Source organism: Phragmites australis, chromosome 1 (assembly GCF_958298935.1).
Source record: "Phragmites australis chromosome 1, lpPhrAust1.1, whole genome shotgun sequence".
Lineage (NCBI taxonomy): Eukaryota > Viridiplantae > Streptophyta > Magnoliopsida > Poales > Poaceae > Phragmites > Phragmites australis.
Genome location: NC_084921.1, coordinates 36,967,134 through 36,991,972, shown reverse-complemented (window position 1 = coordinate 36,991,972; position 24,839 = coordinate 36,967,134). Strand labels below are relative to the sequence as shown.

The 24,839-nt window shown below is 44.9% G+C and overlaps 3 protein-coding genes across 13 annotated transcripts in view; 2 read left to right on the top strand and 1 right to left on the bottom strand.

Annotated features, from left to right (window-relative positions):
- Positions 1-6,146, top strand: part of LOC133917234 (homeobox-DDT domain protein RLT2-like) — a 30,007-nt gene extending 23,861 nt beyond the window's left edge. For 10 of the 11 annotated variants that reach the window (XM_062361187.1, XM_062361190.1, XM_062361188.1 and 7 more), the window contains 6 exons: positions 61-795; positions 870-1,418; positions 2,995-3,609; positions 3,705-3,809; positions 4,438-4,680; positions 4,937-6,146. In XM_062361187.1, coding sequence (XP_062217171.1) covers positions 61-795; positions 870-1,418; positions 2,995-3,609; positions 3,705-3,809; positions 4,438-4,680; positions 4,937-5,770 — 3,081 coding nt within the window. In that variant the 3' untranslated portion in view covers positions 5,771-6,146. The remainder of the gene's footprint in view (positions 1-60; positions 796-869; positions 1,419-2,994; positions 3,610-3,704; positions 3,810-4,437; positions 4,681-4,936) is intronic. The other variant, XM_062361192.1, reaches the window with a different exon arrangement.
- Positions 6,147-8,139: 1,993 nt separating this feature from the next.
- On the bottom strand, positions 8,140-9,374 carry LOC133884519 (peroxidase 1-like). Its single transcript, XM_062323969.1, has 2 exons — positions 9,086-9,374; positions 8,140-8,513 (listed from the first exon to the last, which is right to left on the bottom strand). Exons 1-2 carry the CDS (start codon positions 9,372-9,374, stop codon positions 8,140-8,142), a joined length of 663 nt encoding a protein of 220 aa, XP_062179953.1.
- Positions 9,375-19,699: 10,325 nt separating this feature from the next.
- Positions 19,700-24,664, top strand: LOC133917218 (protein DEHYDRATION-INDUCED 19 homolog 3-like). Its single transcript, XM_062361184.1, has 5 exons — positions 19,700-20,168; positions 20,267-20,460; positions 23,097-23,174; positions 23,262-23,542; positions 24,180-24,664. The coding sequence occupies exons 1-5, from the start codon at positions 20,093-20,095 to the stop codon at positions 24,304-24,306; spliced, it is 756 nt and encodes a 251-aa protein (XP_062217168.1). The 5' UTR covers positions 19,700-20,092; the 3' UTR covers positions 24,307-24,664.
- The last annotated feature ends 175 nt before the right edge of the window (positions 24,665-24,839 follow it).

Genomic DNA, 24,839 nt, shown 5'->3' with positions numbered 1-24,839 from the left:
TTATTTTTCTGCCTTCTGTTTTTATCTCTAATTTAATAAGTTGACTATTGCCCTGTTCAGAAATCTGGATTGAGAGATCTCACAACAAGCAAGACACCCGAGGCATCCATAGCTGCTGCCTTGTCTAGGGATACCAAACTTTTTGAGAGAACGGCTCCTTCAACATACTGTGTGAAATCGCCTTATAGAAAAGAGCCAGCTGATTCTGAGGCTGTGTTGTCAGCAGCACGTGAAAAACTTAGGGCTTTTCAGAATGTGCTTTCTGACTCTGAAGCTGAAAAGGAGGTGGACGATGCTGAGAGGGATGAGGATTCTGAATGTGATGATCCTGATGGTGATGATGTGAATACTGAGGTAGGAGATGACAAGGATGATGTGAATACTGAGGTAGGAGATGACAAGGACCCCCTTCTTGCTGTTGATGCACAAGATGGCGTACCAACTACAACTACAGTTGATGGCATAAAGACAGAAGCAGATAGTGTGGGTAATGCGTTAAACACACCAAGTTGTTTTACTAAATCTGCAAAAGGTGCTCCCCTCTCTTCTTTAGGCAACTCCAATACAGCTGGCACTTCAAGTGATTCACCTCTTGGAGCCTCATCTGATTATCATGAGGTAATCCCTGGCGATTCTGAAGATACACAAATTGATGAAAGCAATCAAGTTGAGTCTTGGATACAGGCACTAGCAGAAGGTGACTATTGCGATCTTAGTGTTGATGAACGCCTTAATGCACTGGTTGCGCTTGTTGGTGTTGCCACTGAAGGGAACTCTATTCGTGCTGTTCTTGAGGTAACGATTTTACTTAAACTACCCTTCTATCTTGTTATTTCTCATCGGGAAACACCTGATCAAGAGTCTTGCAGGAACGCTTGGAATTAGCAAATGCCTTAAAGAAGCAAATGTGGGCAGAGGCGCAACTTGATAAGAGGCGTTCCAAGGAAGAATTTGCTAGCAAAATGCAATGTAATTCTTACATGAGTTTGAAGGCTGATATAAATCAAGAAAACAATGCTACAGAGAGTACTCCAACTCCAGCCTTTCATGCTGATAAAGAGAATGATGAAAATTTTGGGGCCATTAACAACTGTGAGATACTTGATCAGCATAGTCAGGGTAATGCTGGTGGTATGTCTTATGAGAGGAATGGTGTAGGCCCGGAAATCAGTGCAACCCCAGATACTTTATCTGTTCAGCAATATGCTTATGCTGACAAAACACGATCTCAGTTGAAATCATACATTGGTCACCGGGCAGAACAGCTGTATGTTTACAGATCCCTGCCCTTGGGTGAGGATCGGAGGCGAAATCGGTATTGGCAGTTTACAACGTCGGCATCACCAAATGACCCTGGCTCAGGAAGGATCTTTTTTGAATCCAAAGATGGATATTGGAGAGTTATTGACTCAGAGGAGGTAATCTTCCATTGGCTAAATCCATAATATGCCACTGAATAACTGCATATGCACAATATGCCATTCATTTTTTTCAAGAATAACGGAGGGAGAAGCACCTTCCTAATGTGAGCACCCGAGTTCGAGCCTGGGTGGGTGTGCCCCTCTCCTGTAGCCTTTATCAACCAAGCTATGCTCAGTCCCCGAATATGCTATTCATTGTGAGGTTGACATGTGGGACCTAGGCCCACATGTCAGTGAGACACCAATGGCACATAAGGATCATTCGAAGTTTTTCAGTGGCATAAACTATGATTCAGATGTTAAATCCCATGCCATTTTCTGGATAATGTGTTCATTAGCATTGTGTTATCTTTTCCTGTACGTTGTTATTTATCAAATGCCATGCACTAATCCACTTGCGAGGATCTAGGTGATGTTTGCATTTGGTACTGGGATTTCCAGTATTAATATTTGTGTTATAATTTTGGCCGTTACTGCTGGCTTGCTCAGGTCAGTGTATTACTAGCAAATGGTGGTAACCAAGCAGAAACTACCAGCTTACTTCACAGTAAAAAATGTTGGAATTTTACTTATAAGCAACACTTTTTTAAATAAAACAACAACAGTAACTTGGATAGTTGGATGTTGATTTTTATAGTTTTATTTAGTGTGCCAAGTTTGAAGTTATATTTGAACTAAGTTTAACTGTTCTAGATTAAGGTTTGAATTGAGAATTTTACTGCATGTCAACATTGCACATACCCACTCTGGTTCTAAATCCCGACAGTGACCTCGCAGCTATCACCGGTCACTTGGAATCCCGGTTGGTTACAGAGATATGTAATACCTCCCAGTTTTGGTGAGTCTAGATGTTATTTCAAAAGAATATGAAGCACCAATGTTGTTTGAAGGTTTAAGAATTATCAAAGATTGAGAAACAGTAATCCACCAGGAAACCAGCTGGTTACCGTCCAGTCACCAGCGTCCCTGTGGGTTCCAAGATCTGTCTGCAATGCAGGAAATGAGACTTTTTAGTCTTGAATGCATATATTCTACAGCTAACTACTGAACTAAGTTCCACCGCCAGATGGCAAAAAACCTTTTTACTTGGACTCCACTTGCAGCTATTAACATTTCAGTGACACGCTGTCATGTCCAGCCCATTAGGGCCATTTAGATCGGTCCATTATATCACTTATGTGCACGAATTACTGTTCCAAGAATTAATCTAACTCTCCCCAATCTATAGTCTAATCTCTCCCCTAGCAGCTGACACCGCCTAGCTATCCTCCCGGCGGATGTTTATTCCCCTAATGATCCTAGGATCTTAACACACACATTGTTATTGCTGCTGCATGGTTCTTTAGCACTTCGCTGTAGTATTATCTTTTGTCTTTTGCGCGATAGTGCCAGCTGTTCATGCTGTTGCATATAAGCCAGCTAGGCAGATATTCGCTAGGTCATTGTAAGCTCGATAAGTAGAAATCTGCTCGACTCTAATTTCAATGTTAGTTACATTAGCATCCGTTTTAACAAGCATCATATATATCACATTCTCTCTAATTCTTGGATATGGTGTCTGATGAAAGTGCAGGCCTTCGATTCTTTAGTAGCTTCCCTCGATACACGTGGCAGCCGGGAGGCACAGCTGCATTCAATGTTGCAAATGATTGACCCATCCTTTAAGGAAGCTATTAAGAGGAGTGTGGCTATAGAACAATCTGCTGGAAGGAATATAAACGAAGCTACTGACATGATAAGGGCAAGTTTTCATAGTGAGTTTGGAAGCCCAAGCAGTACTCCTTTTAGTGTTGCATCTAATAGTGCCACAGCATATTCTGATTCTTTCAGAATAGAGCTGGGGCATAATGATTTTGAGGAAGCTGCTATTTCAAAAAGGGCAGATGGATTTTTAAAATGGATGTGGAGGGAATACTACAATCAAGAATTGACATGTGCCATGAAGTACAGCAAGAAAAGATGCTCTGAGTTGATGCATTCTTGTAATTTCTGCTATCAGATTTACTTAGCTGAAGAAAGACACTGTTCTTCTTGCCATAAGACCTTCAAATCCATTCACAGTTTTTCTGAGCACACAGCACAATGTGAAGAGAAGCGGAGAACTGACCCTAACTGGAAGATGCAAATTGCGGACTATTCTGTTCCAATAGGAATGAGATTGCTCAAGCTGCAGCTAGCTTCCATCGAGGTCAATTCACATGTTTCCCATATGTTGGTTCCTTCTCAGTTTTTCTTATTTTGCTTGTGAATTGTTTTGGTAACATGTTAGTCTTTTGTTTACAGGCTTCAATACCATCAGAAGCACTTCAATCATTTTGGACTGATGTGTATCGGAAATCTTGGGGTTTGAAGTTGTACTCTACCAAATCTATGGGTGAAATATTCCAGGTTCTGTATTTTTTTCTCCATTACTCTGGTGAAATGCATTCTTTTTTTTTAACGGAAACTCTGGTGACATGAATTCAGGTTCATTTGCTTGGCAGGCATATATTAGATTCAGTTTTAATGGATTTTCCAACACTTGTTGGCTAGACCAGTTGCAGTACATGGTTGAGGACTATTAGAAAACCACCTTAAACAATCATGGAAGTATAACTACCTTATTACGTGTTAATGAATGCTGGTAGTTATTGAATTGCTGATATAGCTTACCCAGTATCCTCTTTTAGCTGTCATTAATTAGGAGGTGATTTGGGAAACTGGCTGTGACCAGGACTTTCCATGACCAAGAGCATGGTAGCTTGAGTCATGCTATTTTTTTTCAAGTTCACAAGTCACGCTCTGTTTTACGAGTTCCAGCCTTGCAGCAGACCTAAATTGAACTACTGATAATATTAGCATAGCTAAATAACCGTATTTTCCTTAGTAAATTTACATTGATTCAAGCTATGCCACTTCTGTAGCTAGTCTTGTCTGTAAAGGTGTATGTATCACATGCTTATTTATGGTTTGGTGCTTGTTTCTTATATCTGTCATGACACTTAACATCTGAGGCTTGTCTTCCACTCCCTTGCAGCTTTTGACTCTGCTGGAAGGTGCAATAAGACGGGACTACCTCTCTTCTGATTTTGAAACAGCAAGTGAGTGTCTAAACTCAAACTCACAGGATATTGCATGCCAGAATCTTGTAGGATCGGTTGGATCTGCTGCTGTGCTTCCATGGGTTCCTGACACTACCGCTGCTGTCATGCTCCGAACGTTAGACCTAGACTCGGCTATTTCATACATACAAAATCAAAAGATGGAGAGAGATTTCATGGTAAGCTAAATTCTGATAACACTGAATTTTTAGTAATTACTTAATATCTTCGTGCCATTGGATTGATAATCACATGCATCGGATTTATAGTTCATGTTTTGGTTGAGCTTATTACTCTGCTTCTTTTTTTTGTACAATTAAATTATGAGATGTTGCCAACTTGCCATGTATTTGATTTATCTGGACAATCTTGTCGTTAATATATGATGCTATTATCGCTTGCCTTACAGATTGTATAATTATGGTCTTCCTGCAGAAACTTCCATCAAGGTATACAGTTGCTAAGAGCACACAAGAAACAGCTCCACTTGAACCAACTGGTTTTGATCTGTATGATCGAAGGTGGCTTCCAAGTGGTGGCCGTAGGGGTCGTGGAAGAGGAAGTAGAGGTGGTAGCAGGGGAGGCAGAGGTCGAAGTCGAGGTGGAAGGGTCCCAAGAGGTATTAGCAGCTCATCTAGGATTGAATTCAAGGATGACAGTGTTGCGTATGAGAAAGCACCAAGGAAGAATGCACGTCGAGGGCGTACACGTGGTTGTGGTCGTAGACGAGGACGTCGAACTGTTAGGCCTCGGCAGCCATCTGAGGGCAGAGCCAGATCAATTCCGAAGGCAAATTTGTTAGGAAGCTTTAGCATGGTTAGCAGTTCAAAGCCTGCTACCATTGAGGAGTCTCCACGAAGCTCTGGTGCTGATGAGTGGGGTTTGGGGACCAGAATGCCATATACTGAAGGTGGTGGGAACAGTTCTGCATCTCAGTCAGATCAATCAGAAGATAATGAGGAAAACGGCCAACCAATGGATGAGGAATACGAAGATCAAGTTCTAGATTACTCCATAGGCTATTCTGGTGGGTCCAGGCTGCCTCATGGAATGATGTCCACGTTGGATCATGAGGAGGATGAAGATGCTAAGGGTGATGAGTATGTGGAGGAAGATGGTGCAGACCATGCTGTTGATGATGTCGACGGTGAGATGTATGAGGATGATGAAATGGCTGATAACATAGGTGAAGATGACGGTGATGGAGTGGAGATGAATGCGGACGAGGATGAAGGTGCTACCTCATATTCGTCTGATTACAGTAAATAAGAGAGGCATGAAGAAGGGCCCCTTATCCACATATCTTCCCTGGACATCTAGTTCAATTAATACTGAATAGACATTACCTTCCTTTGTGGGTGAAAAAATGCCTAGATGCGTTGATTTTTTTTTTTTTAAATGCTAGATGCGTTCATGAGAAAAAGAAAGAGGCTAGATGCGGAATGGGGAAACTGATGTTCAATGGGTGGGGTATGCAGTGCTACGTTTTAGTACTGCAGGTTTCTGTGGATTTTCTGGCACAGCGTGGCTGCCTATGCAATCGACTAGGGTTAAGTTGTATCTTGGTGGTTATGGCGTTGGGGCAATTTCCAGATTTGTACAATGTGCCCAAGGCAAAGTATAATTAACCGCATTGTCTGCCTTACATGTACATTCTGTCCGGCACTTCCAAGCCCATATGCTTCTGTACATTCTATTTTTGTTTACTGTCACTCGGTCACTACCATAACTAAGATGACATCCATAGTCACTCGGCGCACTGTTTCCACCTTTTTTTTTTTATGATTCTGTGCGTCAACGTAGCCAATTTGGCATAGTAAGTTATGAACCAGGTAGAAACCCTTATGGATCTTGTTGGTCACAGGTACTATAGAATTAGTGGCTGCATATCCAAATGTTGTGCAAGTGGTGATAGCTGGCATGCTAAATTGATGTGCCTTGGTGGTTTTCTGCCTTCGACTCAGCTACTAGGTTTTGTGCCATTGGTACTTTCGCCCACAGCTAGAGTCGAACACTAGAAACGATCGACCAAGTGCAGCAGCGGGAGGTATTTGGGTGCTGTACTCCTTTGCTTCTATCCACTTCACTATGTAGCATGTCAATCCTGGTAGGTTTGCAGCATTGCACGATCGGGCGGAGTACCATTGGTGTGAAAACGCATCTAAGCAGCCTGGAGTGGATCTGGATTTTGTGCACTAAAAAATACATACATGAACACGTGCATTATTTGAAATTTAAACTTTCAATGGTGCAACACAGATCCCAACATGACAAGGAAGAATGTTCCCACGAAAGATCAGCAGAAGGTAAGAAGACTGAAGCAATGGCTGAAGAACTAACGATCAGTCTTTCCAAATGTCTGATCCAAAAAATGGTTGTGAATTTGTTCTTACATGTTACATATAACATATATGTGCACACGACCTGTAGAATAAACGCCGAGACAACACAGCTATACGCATACTCCTCGATGCACGGATAAATTAAAAGAAATTTTACGGTGGTCTCGGAGTAACTTGAGCTATTTAATTTTTGGATCGGATAGTCTAGACTGGTTAGAATACTATTTATTATGTAGATGTAGAATATGTAGTATACGGGTATTTTTGAAAAGAAATAGCAACATTGCCATTGAGTGCCCCTACCTTATCCAACTCTGCTTTTACTCATAGCACAGAAGTCCGGTTTGTTCGCTTTTGGTAAGAACGACTGTTTCGCGCGCGGGAAGACAACGAAGTTCAGACTTCTGGTATAGGGTGACACCCTTAATGAATCAAGTACTGAGGTGGTAGAGTTATTAGCTACATAAGTGAAAACTAAAGGATATTTACTGACAGTATAATACTCTAGAAAAGGAATATGCGCAGAGAAAAGTGTTTTTCTTTCGCTCAAAGGCGGTGGTTTACCCTTTGGCGGATGTCAGCGGTTCGATTGGCAACATTGGTGGACCCACCTTGATGCATGGGTATGCAGTTGCATACCTAATTTTTTGAGAAAAAATCGATTATATGTATTATATATTAGACATATGTGTAATACACAGGTAATTTGATCTAAAATTCACAATCTTAGCCTTCCATCAGGTATCCGTTGTCAGCCTATCCTCACTTCTGCATACTCCCATTGGCCTACGGCCTACGCACGCGCGTACCAGTCACTCACCAGCCCAATTAACCTTCGCTAGTTCGCTCCCTCGCAATCTTGCATACATAGCACAGAAATCCTGGGTCCACCATTGATTGGCAAAATGTAAATTACTAGATTGGCAAATAGGAAAAAAAATACCACTCACTGGTAAATAGCGCAATACTTCCTCGTGAATCTACGATGCAAGATTTCTCGTGCAATCGCTTTGGGGTTGATATTTCTCCTGGTCACTAAACCTGGATTCATTCATGCAGCTTATAGTATGGTGAAACAAAACCCTAGCCTCGATCGACATGTTCTTCCAGCACGAGCTTCCTTTGCAGAGTTGCTTCAGCTTCTTTACCTCCTCCTCTATATTGTTTTTTTACTAACCTTGGGTATATAATGTTGTACTCCAGGTGAAACTCTTCTCAAGCAAGCCGAAGAGTTGTTGGCACGTGAAGTAATAACGTGTAAAATCATGGATTCAATGTATGGATTCATGGTGGCTCCTAGTTGGGGTTCATGGTGTGTGTCTGTCGTTGTTGTATGTTCTTGTAGTACTGGTTGTCCAGCGTGATCAACGTTACCACGTCCTGCACCACGGTGGGGTCGTTGGTCACGTTCGGGCTGGGCAGGCACTGCCGCCGTAGCGAGTCATCTAGTGCTGGGTTCATGTCGGATGTTGATGAGTTTAGATGGTTGTCTAGGACGAAGGGAAAGTAGTGGGACACACCGACGGTGTGTGCGCCGGAGAGGACGACGAGGTCATCCACGTCGAGCCCCTTAGCGATGAAGCTGGCGATGAGCTCAATGAGGTTGAATGACGGCAGGGGCAAGAACCGCAGGGCCTCACTTACGTTGGACACGCGCAGGGCCTCAATAACTAGACTCAATAACTAACTCTTTGTTTTGCAGGATTTCCCGGATGAGAGCGGCATCCCAATAGATTGTAAGTGTTTTCCAATTTAAGAGCTTGACTGCCTGATCGATAGCTTTCCCGCCGACTAGGCGGTCAAGGGCTAGAGTAGTTCAGATATACTCCTTCTTCCCTTCTTTCCCGTACTACTAGTTACTTTGTCTGTTCATTTTTATGGTGAGTACCAAGCCGTTGAAAGGGGGTTCAAGTTGTCACTCGCACAATTTCTAGGATATGGGCGGCCGGGGGTAACAACCTCGAAGCCACAAGTTCAAACTCAGGTTGGGCGTTGGTCACCACCGAAGAGCTTGTCGTGTCAATGGTTCTCCTAGGTGCTACGAACCTAACTAGCGAGCGGTACGGAAGCCTTAGTCCCCCCTTATTGTAGCGGGCACTTAGAACCTACTCGCCACTTGAATCCATGGAAAGTTTACATAAAAGTAGGTCCTTACATTACAAAATAACCGTCCAGGGATTTCTTAGGGGGGGGGGGGCTATTTCTAACATTTTCATTCAGTATCCCTAGGATCCGAAGATGCCCCTCAGCGGGTCAAACTGGACGGTCCAAAGGAAGGAGCAAGCTGCGTACAGAAATGAGTCTGTGAGAGCGCCGAGCTCCTCTGTGGACCTCTGAATCCTGCCAAAGCTGGCAGCAACTACTGAAGTAAGGTCTAGGTCGGGGATATGGTCACGAACGTAGACAAGGGCAAGATAGGCGCTGGTGACTCTGGCCTTGAAAAGGTGGTCGCCGACAGTTTCACGAAGCTTCCGCTCAAGATCGCCAGCCTCCTCAGAGGCTGCTAAATACCAGTCGACGTGACCAGTCATAATATCTCCAGGAGTTGAGCGAACCTGAATGTTGGTGGACCACAACAGCGAGTCAAGGGGTGTAAAAGCTCGACTGAGGTGGTTGTAGAAGTATTCTCATCATTGGTCACTCTCTGGTCATTCACTCCAGGTCTCTCCGCACCGTGAGTAGCTCCTCCCGGCAAGCTGACCAAGCAAACAGGTCACGGACCTCATATGGCTCAGCTAGTCGAGCCTCGCTTAGCTGGCCTAGGACTACACATGACTGAGTGGTTGTAAGACCAACACACTTCAGAGGTCACTCTGCAGGATCTCACGCTCGACTGCTGTCAGTGTATTAAGTAAATGAGTACCATGACTAAACGGGCTCCACAGGGGATCTAACAACTAGAGCCACGTACTCCCCCAAAATCTGGTCGATCGTGCGACCACAGTGACCAGTCTAAATGCCCGCCCGACCAGTCTCCCTATACCATCACTTACACCCGCGACCAACCCCATTGGTCGCAGGGCCAGAGTGCAGTCGCTAATATCCACTCAAGTGTTTTTCTTTCCCCAGGCACCAGCACCAGAGGACGAAGTCATGGACGACGTAGTTGGGTATTGTCCCATCTCATAGCATTAAATGCGACGGCACACGGCGGATGAGACATTGTCAGCAGCCCAACCAGGCAAGTGGACGGGATCGATGTCGAAGGGCCCTGTCCCGTCCCGTAGCATTAAATGTTGTAGGATAGAACTTTGTAGGCCGGCATGATGGCGCACAACGGATTGGACATTGTCAATAGCCCGACCAGGCAAGTGGATAGGGTTGGCGCTAAAGGGCATTGTCCTGTCCCATACCATTAAATGTTGCGGGATAGAACTTTGCAGGACCGGCACGGTGGCGCACGGTGGATGGGACGTCATTAGCAGTCCGACCAGGCAAGTGGATAGAATCGGCACAGAAGGACCTTATCCTGTCTCGTGGCATTAGACGCACGGCAACTAGACGCATGGTGCCCTCAGAGCAAGTTGGCACGCTGATCCTCCATAATGATGATCTGTATTAGATATTAGGATGAGTAGAGACTTTTCTATTCAGACCCACATGTAAATACTCCTCCTCCCTACTATATAAAGGGACGAGGGCCTCGTTCTAACATAGGGGCAGGAAACTAGGAAAAAAACATCATCTGTAATCTACTGAGATCGTTCATAACATACACAGGACATATGACTATTATCCTCCGGGAGGCCCAAACCTGTATAAATCCTTGTGTCCCTCAGTCCACCAAACACACACAGACCCATTTGCTGAAACACCGTCCACGCGCCCACTATCCAGCAGACCCTAGAATCATTGTCAAGGATTTACCCTCGATAACCGTGTACCGCTCGCACTTGGCCACCGCTTCCCGATTGTGCTGGTCGGCGAAGTAGTGAGTAAACGTGGTCGGGGGCTCGAAGCGAGTAGGTGGCCGGATGCCTCTGACTACACTCTATCTACAGGCATGGTCGGGAGCTCAGAGCAGGCTGGTGGTTTGGTCAGTTCAGGGACCCTATGACCACAGCAGCGATGCATGCTCATTAGAGAAATTGAAAGCATCATTCATACAATATACCTGCCTAAATTACAATTCGAGGTTTACTCCTCTTCATTGGCTTCCTCGATGGTCTTCACCCAAAAGATGGACCCCATGTAATCCGCCGGCTCTTGGCACTCATCTTCCAACCTCCCCGCTCTTGTGGCACCTGCTGCCATGATCCCCTCCCAGACAGTCTCGAGGTTGAAGTGGGGGTCGTGGCTGCAGTAGCACTTTAGGACATACACTGTCGTGGCCTTTGTCGCATTCACCACGTCCTTCGACATCCTCTCCGCCAGAATGCCCAGGAGCTGGGCAAACCTCTTCATCAGGATGCGGACGGCGAAGGCCCAGCCCTCAGCAGTCCTTTCATCCTTCGGGTCGGGGGTGTCCAGCCCAACACTCCTAAAGGGCTTCCTAATATCCTTAAAGGCTTCTTCAAGAATACTATGGGTCCTTCATTTCTTCTCCTTAAGCTTAGCATGTTCAGCAGTGAGCACGTATTTTTTTCGTTGGAGCTTGGTGTTTTCCTATTGAAGCAGGAGTCGCGCTTTCTTCTCCTCGGCCACCCACTTCTCTAGCTTGGTGCACTGGTCATCTGCCACCTCCTTCTCGGCAATCAACTTGTGGATGGAGGCAGGGAAGCAATTGACTAGGGAGAACAAGTCGGAGGCCAGAATGGGCTCCGCAACCAGCTCTGCACACTCAGAAGTCACAAACAATGCTCCCAACGGTGGAATTGCGCCTGGCTGGGGCCCGGGAACACCTTGTTGAGGTGCCGATGGATTAGGCACAACCAAGGCTAAAGGCGGGGTTAAAACCCTACAACGAACATGGGTCCCAAAGTTAAGGAAGAGCTCGAAAGATCCACTCCTAACCAAAGAACTTATCGCGTCAACGGAGGAGTAAGCACAAGTCTCATCCTCATAAAGCCGTTGGGCGAGGAAGCCAATGCCATTGATGAGCCGCCAGGGATCGGTGTCCCGAGGGTGCGTTTAGATGTTCCCACAAAACCCAAGTATTCTATCGGTCTGTCCCCCCCCCCCCCATGCGCGGACACTTGGCCGATGGCAGCCTGATCGGCCCCAATCTGATCGGGGCGAGGTTGGTTAGGTCGGGTCGAGTTTGGTTGGAGCAAGGCCGGTTGGGGCAGTGTTGGTCGACCCTCTGCTGACTGGTCTTGCTCCCAACACCATCGCCCGCGGTCAATACCTGGCTTCGAGCAGTCTGGTCACCTCTCTGGCTAGCTAGGTCGGCTTCACGACCGGGTCGATGGCTGACTGGAGCGGTGCTGGGCGGCGGAGAGGACATGCGGGCAGCAAGATCAACTTCTCGGGCGATCATTGTGACCTCGTTTATGATCAGGCGTAAGACATCAACCTCGAGAAGACCCTACGGCGACGTAAATCATGAAACTCTTACCTAGGAGAAGGCATGGAGGTGGAAAATTCGTAAAAAGACCAAACATATCAATCTGACCTGAGGCCTTTCTAACAAAGGGAGGTTACACAGTGATGGAGTGTCTCACGGAGGGCCATTCTTCCTCGGGGCAGCCGCCATTAGGAATTTGACCAGTGAATTGACGGCCTCATCTGGGAGATTTGAATAAAAGAGATGTCATCATGAAAATACCACACGACTAGCAACAAGCGCCATGAAAACAATTGCGGCATTACCTGAGGAGCTCTCCTGGGTGTCGTCCTCACTTCGGGAGTATAGGTAGGCCAGGCGTATTCTCCTCCGCAAGTGGCATAGCCGGCACTTGATGAAGTTCCGTATGATATCTAGTCCCAATGGCCTGACATCTGCGAGCTACTTAACCTGAGTAGCGAGGCTCAATAGCTCTAGAGTTGTCGTAGGGGTGCTCCCTTGGTTCTTGGTGACTTGGGCCGACCTGACTAGCAAACGGATATTGTTTAAAGAATTTTCTATCTGGAGGTAGAACCACTCATCACTCTAGCCAGACCATGATGACTTGAGGCCCATCTAGAGGTAGGAGCCCGCAACTCCATCGTGGAGTCAAAACTCGTAGCTCCTAGTGGTCAGCTTGATCTATAACCTGGTTGTGTAGAAGAATCAAAAAAGATCAAGGCATGGCTCGACCCCTATGAAATTCTTGCACATGTGAGTGGAAACACTCACCATGATGATCGAATTAGGGTTGAGGTGGAGGTGGAAGATGTCGTAGAAGGCGATAACGGTGGTGAAGAATTTAGAGAAGGTTAGAACGAGGCCGGCGAGGAAGAAGGAGGCGAACATAATGATCTCCTCCTCACGGACAGCAGACGCATCTTCCCTAGGGCGGTAACCCAAAGGCAGGCGACGGGGAAGCAGATGGTTCTCACGCATCTGCCTCATCTTCGCTGCAGTGCACTTGGACTTAGGAAAGTAAGGTTCTTTACTGGAGCATGACGCCATTGGAATGTGGTCAAGGCTATGGTGAGAGCACAGGTGATCACGGAGAAGAGGGGCACTGGACATGAGGGCTGGGGGCTTGGAGAATGACAAAAGGATCTGCAAAGAGCCATCGATGCCCCCATTTATACGACGGTTGTGGTATCTCAACCGTCGTGGGGCTCGGCCAGTTTGAAATTCAAAAAGCCACATAGTAGAAGCAGAAATTTCCTTAGGTCCAACGGCCATCATTCTCTCTCTCTCTCTCTCCCACGTTCTCCTTTTCTCTCTCTCCCATGTTCTCCTTTTTATCTCTCCCACGATCTCTCTCTATGTTTTTAACCTCCCCTTAGGATGTCATTTCCTAGGCCCACCACGCGGGAAGACTATGTCGACGACCACTCCCGGGGTAAACTCTTGTCCACCTGGGGCCCAAGTGGTATGACCAGGTCCAACCATGACCACGTGGCAAACTACACAGCCGACCATATCTGCGGGACATCTTGTGGGATAGTGTCAGTGTATTGAATAAGGGGGTCCCCTGTCAGGGGGAGTCCACATAAGGGAGCGCTAGATGACGGTAGATATTTTTTCATAATATTGTGGCCCTTTAGTGCAATTAGGCAAGGCTCTCGCAACCAGTCCCTTGGTCGCGGAGGTAAGCCCTGCGACTAGCCTCACTGGTCGTAGGGTAGATATTTCATATTAACCAATCAGGTCACATTAAATGTTATCTACTCAAGTGTTTTTCTTCCCTAGACACCCCCTCTAGCGAACAAATTCTTGACCGGCGCAGATGTGCAGTATCACGCCCTGTAGCATTTAATGCTACGGGATGGCGTTACAGACAGACGTGGTGTCGCACAGCCAATGGGACGGCATCGCAGGTGGGCATGCGGCGTGGGGCGACGGGACAGGGCAGGTCGGTCGACTAGTGTAGGGTCTGCATACCTACCCTAGCTAGGGGTAGTTGGTTTTGACATGGTTAGACCGGTCACGCTATTGGCACGGTCTATTTATATGTACACCACTCCTGCTATATAAATAGAGAAAGATCGGGCTTGTAAGAGGATGAGGAAGACATCTGTAAGTAGTTTCATGCTATCCATAAAAGAAACATAGGACTTAGAGTTGTTATCCTGCGGGAGGCTAGAACCTCGATAACCCTGGTGTTCTTGAGTTCATACACGCACACACACATCGAACATGTCGATCACGCACCCATCGACCGGTATACCCCGGAAGTATTGAAGAGATAACTCTCGACATCCTCCTTGATGGTGTAATTGCTTCCACGCTCACCCACAGCTGCCATTTTTCCCGGTGCCTCCTCTAGTTGTTCCACCTCTATGAAATGAGGTGGTGTACCGATGATGCCTTCTTGGGTGGGCAACACAACATCATCCTAATGGATGCCATCATCGTCACCACGAAGGAACTCGACATACTCTATAGAGTTCCTGCACACCAGTAAATAAGCATCATCAACAGAGTAGATTGAACTGAAGGGAATATTAGAATTCCGGTGCTAATTTCAACAATATTACCACAGAAAATTATAATGAAAAAATTATCTCAATCATACTACAATTTGCACAAATCATCAGATTGTTATTGCAAACCTAGACATGCACGAATGACACTAAGCAACTGGTTTGGGTCCCAAATACCAAATGCAAACAAATCATATGCTACAATCACCATTATTTGACATGTCACCAGAAGCATATCTTGTGCAATTGTACCCATACCATTGTGCTTAAAGTAAGGTCATCTCACAGGCACTAACAGCCAGAGTGGGTGTGTGCTGCTTCTAACCTACTCGGTTTGTATATCCATAAGATCTTGCGAACCTTCCTTCAATTGATCGATCCGACAATAGCATAGGAGCCCCTTGCATCCCTAGACAACGACAAGGGGAGTTCTAGTCACACATTCGCATGCTGTACCATAAGCTTGGGACCATGTTTTCCTTCAGTATTTGGTATGAGCATACTTAAGCTTTCTATGATGGATCTGAAGGTCACACAGAGCAAGCAAACTGAAGGATCTGGCAAGCAAGCAAACTGAATCAAGTGAACTAAACGAACTCGATGCAACAGATCTACAGGATGGCAAGCAAGAACCAAACTAATACCAAGCAAGCAAGACCTTGACAAATACACGGTATTTGCTTCACTGCCGACGGCAACCAACCTCAGATCTGGTTAGTTGACCCGCAAAGAGAAGGATGTAGGACTTGAGGACTTACCAGAGGCTTGGGGATGACCATAGACCTACTATTGCAGTCTTCTACTTCTTGCACGAGGACACCGATGATGGGAACCTAGGAGCTCAACCACCGGATTTGCGGCAGCCCAATCATCACCCACGAGGTGACCGTACGCTGGACTCCCAAGATGATCCGGGTGCCCAGTCTCCGGATATTGCTCGCTTTCATCGGCCACCGATGCCGCCCACCTCGCCTCCACCAGGGCACACCATATCCTCTTCCAATACTTCGCGGGAGCCACGATCCGTTCCAGAGTCCCATTGTGAACAGTGAAGTGGGCACCGCATTCTGGCCTCAAAAAAGCCATCATCACTCCCCTCCCCGCATCACTGTAGATTGCGATATGGGCTCTACTGGAGATGAGAAACCAATGCCGAGCGGACCGCATCCGATGTGGATGCCACTCGTGGTCAGGATATCGACTTTGCTGGAGTCGGCCTAAATTCCATTTTGCAATGGATAGGTGGCAAAATAAAATACGTAGACTTCAACAATATTTGAGGGGCTGGGAAAAAAACATAAGGAGTAACAATAAAAGATTGAAGGAGGAATTAACAAAAAAGATAGATGCTCTTGATAGGATGGCTGAAGAGGTGCTTCTATCTCCATATGGATTTGATATGTTACATTGTTTCAAAGAAGGCCTAGCATAGATTTTTAGGGAAGAGGAGATAGCATGGTTTAAACTATCTAAAATAAAAAACTTTTTGAGGGTGATAGAAATACGAAGTATTATTGCAAATGGTAAACACCAGAAAACTCAAATATTTTAGCTAGAATGTGAAGGGCGAACTTTAACGAGGCAAGATGACATCAAAGAACATATCACCTCTTATTATTTAGAGTTGTTTGGACCGCCTATGAGTAATCAGTTTTTGATGCTAGAAATAGAAAATGATATGCTTATACAAAGGTTCTCTGAAAAAGAGGTGAGAGAGAGGATATATTTCAGATGGAACATAATAAAGCTTTAGGACCGGATGGCTTCCCTCCTGAGTTCTATCAGTTTTTCTGGGAGGTTATTAAGGCTGATTTCATGGCCATGTTTGATGATTTCTATGAAGGAGCTTTGCCTTTACATTGTCCCAACTTTTGAGTTATTACCTTACTCCCAAAAAATGAAGATGCAACAATAATTCAGCAATATAGGCCTACATCTCTTTTAAATGTAAGCTTTAAGATTTTCACAAAGGTGGCAACCAAGAGAATAACAGGGGCCAAAAAGATAGTTCGACCTTCATAGATAGCTTTTATGCCAGGTAGAAACATTATGGAAGGAGTGGCTATACTACATGAAACAATCCACGAAATGAAAGGTTTTTCACAAGTAAAAGAAGCTTTGAGAAAGCTTATGATAAAATTAAATGGCCCTTTCTTTAACAAACTTTGAGAATGAAAGGTTTTTTACAAGTATGGTGTTCGTGGATATAAAATTTCATAACAGGAGGAGGCATTGTACTTAAAGTAAATAATGATATTGGGAGATATTTTCTAACTAAGAAGGGGCTAAGACAGGGGTCCTTTATCCCCAATACTTTCAATATTGTGGTGGATATGTTGGCCATTCTTATTGCTAGGGCAAAAGAAGCAGGGCAAATAAAAGGAGTAGTGCCTTATTTGGTTGATGATTGTCTTTCCATTTTACAATATGCGAATGACACGATCATTTTTCTGAAACATGATATTCAACAAGCTATGAACATAAAGCTTTTGCTTGTACATTTGAGCAACTTTCTGGCTTGAAAACTAATTTTCATAAGAGTGAACTATTTTGTTATGGAGAGGCCAAATATTTTGAGGAACAATACTCCTAGGTATTTGGCTGCGGGATGGGGAGTTACCTCTTTAGATATCTCAGAATTCCAATGCATCACAGGAGGATAAGTAACAAGATTAGTTAATAATGGAACAACACATCCAAAAGAAATTAAGTAGTTAGAAAGGAAAACACTTGTCTGTTGGAGGTCGCTTAGTGCTCATAAACTCTACTTTAAGTAGCCTTTCGATGTATATGATGTCCTTTTTTGAGGTCCCGCGTGGGGTGCTTAAGAAACTGGACTATATAGATCTAGGTTCTTTTAGCAAGCTGACGAGCATAAGAAAAAAGTACTCCTTGGCTAAACGGGGAATCTTAAATAGACCCAAAGACCAGAGGGCTTAAGCATACAAAATCTATACATACAAAATAAATGTTTGCTTAATAAATGGTTTTTCAAACTCATAAACGAGGATGGTGTGTGTCATCAACTTCTTACTTAAAGAATAGACTATTGGATAAGTAAAATGGAAACCAGGGGACTCTCAATTTTGGTCAAGCCTTATGAAGGTTAAGGACCAATTTTTGAGTTTAGGATCTTTGCAACTTAATAGTGGTACCCAAATTAGGTTCTGACGGACAAATGGTTAGGAAACCTTATGTTACAAGAACAATTTCCTTCTCTTTACAGTATTGCAAGAAGGAAGAATACAACAGTAGCTGAGGTTTTCAATTCCAACATCATGAACTTGTCTTTTGGTAGGGCACTTGTTGGCAATAAATTAATAGCTTGGAATAACCTAGTAATTAGAGTTGCATTAGTGTAGCTTAATGATAAGAAGGATACTTTCAGATGATCCTTACATCCCTCTTGCCTATTCTCTATAGGAACCATGCATAAAAAATTAATGAATGAAGGTTTTTTTAGCTCACACCGCTTCATATGGAAATTAAAGTTGCCTTTAAGGATAAAGATCTTCTTGTGGTATCTGAGTAGGGGAGTTATTTTAACAAAAGATAATCCCGCTAGGCGTAATTGGCAAGTAGCACTCTATGTTGTTTTTGTAACAACAAAAAACTATCCAACACTTTTTTATTTTACTGTCAGTTTGTTAAGTTCATTTGGAGAACTATACTAATTACTTTTAGAATTCTTCCTCCTCTTAATATATCACACATGGCTAATGGATGGTTGAGTAATATTGATTCCAAGATGATTCCCCATGTTCTGCTGGTTGGGACAAGTGTATTATGTTAGACTATATGGTTAACCAGAAATGATATTGTATTTAATAAGGCAAAATTCAACTCATATATGCAAGTAATCTTCGAATGTACTGGCTCTGACTTTTATTGCATAAAGAGGAAGCACAAAGTCAAATGAAATGGACATGTCATATCATGGAGATCACGATAATAGAGATCTTCGCTAAGCATAAGTGGATCTCTAATAAGAGAATTTATACTTAGACTTCCTATGTTTATGTTTGATACTTATTTTCTTTTAGCCATTTGGTGATCTTCTCATCATAGTCGGAGGCTGAAATTATGTAATAATAAATGATCGAGTGCAAATCTTATATAGAGGCTGAAATAATAAAACATTTCCTTTTTTATAAAAGAAAGCCCTCATAAAGTACCTTCTTCCTTTTGCATACCTCCTTCTCCTGTCATCATCTGCAGAACCAAATGTACTTAGTCTCTTTATGACTCCCGACACTACGATTTCTAGAAACCATCCATTTTAATCACTATTAGTCCTCTGCCACCATCAACTGTGACATACAAGACACGGTGCTAGTGACAAGGAGCAAACGGTATCTAAGAAGATCATCTTACGTAACGTCATCGTGGTTGCCGATATATGGATTACCTTAAAGTTCATGTGTCGATAATGTTACGTGAACTTCCAAACAGCACCGGGCTCCACGCCTACCCCTGAATTTCCCCGTTGCGTCGTAGAAAGTCCCGCCCGTCCGATCGGCCGACCGCGTGTCCCCATCCTCGATCGGCCCCTAGCCTAGGCGTCCGCTCCACGGAAAAAATCCCTGCGATTCCCAACCAACCACGCACACACCCGCTCCCGCGTCGCACACCCTCGCCTGCCGCCCCACGCAGTGTCCCGCGGACGCCGCGGCCCTTTCTTTCCCTCGCCACACGGCCCAACCCCAGGGGGGCGCGGCGCCAGCCAAACGCCCCCGCGTCAAGGCCCCGCCCCCGCTCGCCCCACCCGTCATTGGCGTCGCAGCGGCCACCGGGTGGCAACCCGTGGGGAGTGGAGGTCGTTGTCGCTGGTGCCACGCCACGCGCTGACTCGGCGGCGGCGGCCCGTACGTCGAACACGCCTCGACACTACGCCCCCATTTCTCACCCGCTTCCTCTCTCTCTCTCTCTCTCTCTCCTGATAAGGAAGCTTCGTCGCCGTCTCCTCCTCTTTCTCCGTCGCACCAAAATCCACCCGTATTGAAAGCCAAAAAAATAAAACAGCTAAGGTTTAAAGGCAGGGATCCGGCGAACTACGCAAGACATTTTCTTCCCCGGGGAGAAAATCGGGACAGGCTCCGGGTCAAAATCTTCTCGTCGGGCAAAGTTCAGCTCCGGTTGGTGGTGGTGCTGCTGCTGCTGTCGGAGTCGAGCAGGGAGGGGTGCAGGAGCGTGGATAGCTCAAGAAGAAGGGAGAGGGAGTTCACGAGGAGGAGGTGCCAGGCGCGTGAAGAAGCCCGAGCAAGGGCAGGAGGAATCAAATCAAGCCATGGACTCGGAGCACTGGATCTCGCGCCTCGCCGCCGCCAAGCGGTTCTACGCGGCGCAGCTTGGCCACGTCGACGGTGAGGCCATCCTACCCTTCCTACTTCTCCTCTCCCCCCATCGCATCATGCGAGTGATTCTGGTCTTGATTTGCGGGTTATTGTTGGATTGGGTGCAGATATGCCGGGGATGGGGATGGAGGAGATGGAGATGGGGCTGGAGAACGACGGGGACATGGAGATGGAGATGGCGCTGGAGCTTGGGGAGGCGACGTGGCCGGAGGTGGCTTGCCCCTATTGCTACGAGGACCACGACGTTGCGTCCCTCTGCGTCCACCTCGAGGAGGACCACCCCTACGAACCTCACGCCGCGGTGAGTCAGCTCGCCGCCTCGCCATGCCCAGCAGGACTTTGATAGTGAACCTGTGATGTCATGCACATAACTATCGCTCTTGCTTATTTCTCCGATTAGAGCTGGAGTAGCTTACGGCTTGAGGGGTTGACCTGACAAATGAGCTCAGGAGCTTTGTTATTTGCGATAGTACTCTTGTCGGGGGATCTTTTGAGTATTGGGGAGTATGGAAATTCCTGAGAGATTGTAGTTTTACACAAAGTTCCTGCTGTCTTGACTCTACATGAGCTGACTAGTTGGCATATGCAGTGGTAGGAGAACCAAGGAAAGAAGAGCGCTTTGGACTGGAATGTTGTGAATTGGTGACAGATAGAATGTTTAAGAACTAGGGGCTTGAGAGGAAAGAATGTAACTTAGTAAGAGATTAAGCTTCATTCGTGTGCTTCAGACTACAGATTCAAGGACAATATAATTCCTCTAAGAAATTTAAATGTAGCTTGAGTGCTTGAGTAAGTTTTGGATCAATTGCTAACCCTTTTTAGTTCCATGTTTTGAAAATTTCTTAAGCGTTCTGCTTGAACTTGAAGACATAATTTTGGAAACAAAGTGGTGTAGTGGTGTGCATTCTATTTGATTGTGAACATAATGCTTCTGTCACACTGCATAATGCACATTTGTGCACACTCAGTGGCTAGTTGCTAGTGTCTGCACTAAGAATATTGGGGAAGGGAATAGCTGAGTGTGTAGAGAATACTTTCATCAAACTCAGGTTTGATTAATTAAATTCCTGACTACATAAGTTAGGGGAAGTAATCCACTTATGATGCACCCTGTGTTGTTCATCCAGTTTGAGCTTTGTTACTTGTTAGCTTTATTTGACAGTAGGCAAAAAGGATGCTAGAGGCCTAGAGCTCACATGTCTGGAACACTTGAATGCTTATGGGAGAAGTTTCTATCTGTCTGAATGTGTAATCTAATTTCATTGGTTTAAGAGGCAAAAGTGCAGGTAATGGATTCAATTATTATATCTGATTAGTGTTGAGTATAGTGCGAATATATGAGCATATATATCAATATTCCATAAAGGAAAGAGCTATAGGTAAACAACAGGACTCCAAAACACATGATAGCACAAAGTAGTACTGCAATATAACAGATAAACAAGTACTAATCATGTGAACTTTAGCTGCTGAAACTGAACAGGGAGGACAGGTAATAAAGAATAACATTGTTCTCAGATTTAATTTTGCAACACTTGGCTCCAGGTCTCAAAGAACCTGCTCCCTAAACATTGCAAAATTGCATATCATCAAATTGAGTTTAATCTAAGCCTCAACTAGCTTCAGAACATGTATATCAGTGAATTCAGAATATGGACAGATACAAACAGTGCTGCTGAAAGAGTCAAAATCAGACCTCCAGAAGTCCTTTAATCAGATCATACCATCTACATAACAGTACCAACTCCACAATATACTGAACTAGCATTTCAGAAGGATCAGGGACCAAATATAGCCATAAGAATGATCTGAATCAACATATCATAGACTATATACCAGATATAGCAACAATAATGGTCTGAGTAAGCAGCAGCACTGATCTAAAACATCACATACACGTCTGAAGCTACTTTGCTTAGACTACTCTACAATTTTCAATGCAAATAATCATCATTGAACTAAACCCAAGCCTCTGATCAGATCAAAGAAGAAGAAAAGTATACTCACAGAGAGATGCAATCAAAAGCATGAATAACAGAGGCTAGGCACGGCTCTTCAGCCGCTGTCCCAGAAAACCTATCACCCGCCGTTGCCGGAGGGAGAGGAGATCGGAGATACAAAGCCCTACCACACTGCGACGGCACGTGTGGGCAAACCTCGGCACTGCAGCTCTGCATACCACCAGATTCCCACTTCCCAGTACCAGCCGCACCGGCCAAAGCTCAACAGCAGCTCGAGCTCAACACCAGTGCACAGCCGAGAAGCGAAAACAAGGAAGAGAAAGCAAAATGTGTGAGTTAATCTCTTCTCTGCTGCTCCATAGAAGAAAGGGGGGAGATAGATATAGGGTTGAAGGAGCACAAACATCACAGGGATCAGACCCCTCCGATCCAGCCGCGCCCCCATGGACCACGCGATTCCAATCGGATCCGGCCTCCAACGGCAGCAAGCGCAACCCCAGCCGAGCACATCCCGCAGGATTCGGAGAGAGCACCGGCCGCCGCCAGCCCCATCGCCCGAGCTCCCTTATCCCTTCCCCTTTCCTTTTTCTTCTGAAAAATTCCGAAACCCTAGCAGCCGGTATAAATACAGAGAGCATACGGGCCTGGGCCGAAAGGAGAAAGGGCTGGGCCAGCAGCAGAACTCGAGGCCCAAAAAGAGATTCCTCACATTAAAATTTCCATAAAATACAACAATTAGTTGTGTACAAGAAATGAAAATGTAGTCTTAAAAAGATACCTGCTTGTAACAAGGATTGTGTCACCTCGGTTTAAGTGATCTGATGCTCAACAAAATTAACTACGCACACAGCGAAAATAAACCCTTATTTTTATCAGTCTGTCTCTATGTCAAATTCAAATTTGAGCAACTTATACTGCTTTTTGTTTATGCTGTACTGTTAGACTGTTACCAGAGATTGCTCTCTTCTCATTTCAGCCCTGTCCCATTTGCTCCCAAAAGATTACAAGAGATATGCTTAACCATATCACCGTGCAACATGGTTACTTGTTCAAGGTTCTCCCTCCCTCCCTCTCTCTGGAATACTGTTCTTGTTCAAATTTGGAAGTCTTCTGACACTCTATTTTTATTTGCCTTTTGCAGAATGGTCACAGGTCTCGCAGATTTATTATTCCTGAGAGCCATGCTATTTCTTTATTGAGTCGAGATCTGCGCGGTACTCATTTACAGGCTCTTTTAGGGGGTGGTCATAGTCACAGATCAAATAACACAGTGACCACAAACATTTCCAGTGATCCTCTTCTTTCATCATTTGGCCTAAGCTTTGCAGCATCAGATGCACTAGAACCATTAAAATCACCATCTTCTATTCCAGATGGTGCCTCAGTGTGTAAGGAGACACCACCTCAGCCTTGGGAATCAAGGTATATATTACTCCCTGGTAAAAGTTTAGTAGTCCTGCCGAATGCTTTGTGAACTATTTTTTACGTTTATTAGCCTTAAAAAATGCTACTATCTCAAATTTACCTCATATTGTGGTGACTGGTGAGGCCCGAATTTTGTAGCTATTTTATCAAGTGATTTGCATGTCTGTTCAAAACAATCTCGTTATAGCTATTGCTGTTCTCCTTTCTACTATTTTCAATTTCGTTGCAGTTTTTGGATCATTGTACTTGTACCTTGGTTTCTTGATATAAGCCGTTCCCTAGCTGAGGTTCAGAGTTGGATTCGTACTAGTTTCACATACAACAAACTTTTCTCTTCAATGAAAACAATCTTACTCTTAAATGGAATTGTTGAGCAAGCAGTTCTTAATACCCTCAGCATCTCAGCACTAAGACTAACAAGAATCACAAGAGTACACTGAACGAGAATTCCCTTCGCTGTTTAAGGATGCACACTTGGGCCATTTGAGACAAAGGGATAAATCACTTCGTAGATGTTGTATACTGACTTCTCGTTTATGTATGCTGTCAAGTGACGTGCTTTCAGTTTCAAGGAGTTGCCTAAAATCCCTATGAAATATGTTTGCTTCAACTTTTGTTTTCTTTTCGATGGCAGTATTGATTTGTCTCTCACGAGCGAGGAAAGGGAACAAAAGCGGAAACAAGCTACCGACAGAGCAGCATTTGTGCAGGGCCTGGTGCTCTCAACTCTATTCAGAGACCGACTGTTCGAACAGCCCTAGATTCTTGCTAGTTGGGGCGCTTACTCCTGCCTGGTTCGCGTAGATTGATAGTGCTCCACCAGGGTTGGTGGATCTAACATTCTTTATGGCAGGAATGCGCCTCTGGAAACTGTAGTCCCGTTCTTTATTTCAGTAAAGCGCGAAGTTGATTTGGTCATGATACAGCTTAATTTAAGCTAGCTGTTGTACCCTTGTTTTTATCGATTCATCATCCAGCAATTCCTTAAGTGTAACTCATTGGTACATTGTGTTTGTACCAACATACATAATAGCTGTAACATCTACTATACAATGCAAAAAAAAAAAATGGCACTTGTATCGTATGAGAGCGTGCCAAAGTGCAAGTCCTTGTAAACCACTCCAGTGCTGTCAGATGCATAGGTGAGACACGAATGTTGTGGTTGGACCAAGGCTGTGTGTTTACTTCTTTACGTGCGATAGGCCTCTGTATTGCTCTTTGGTGGACGACAGCTGCTGCTGAATTCCACGCCGACTGAACCGGTCGTTGTGCATTGATAACACGCTCGCGTCGT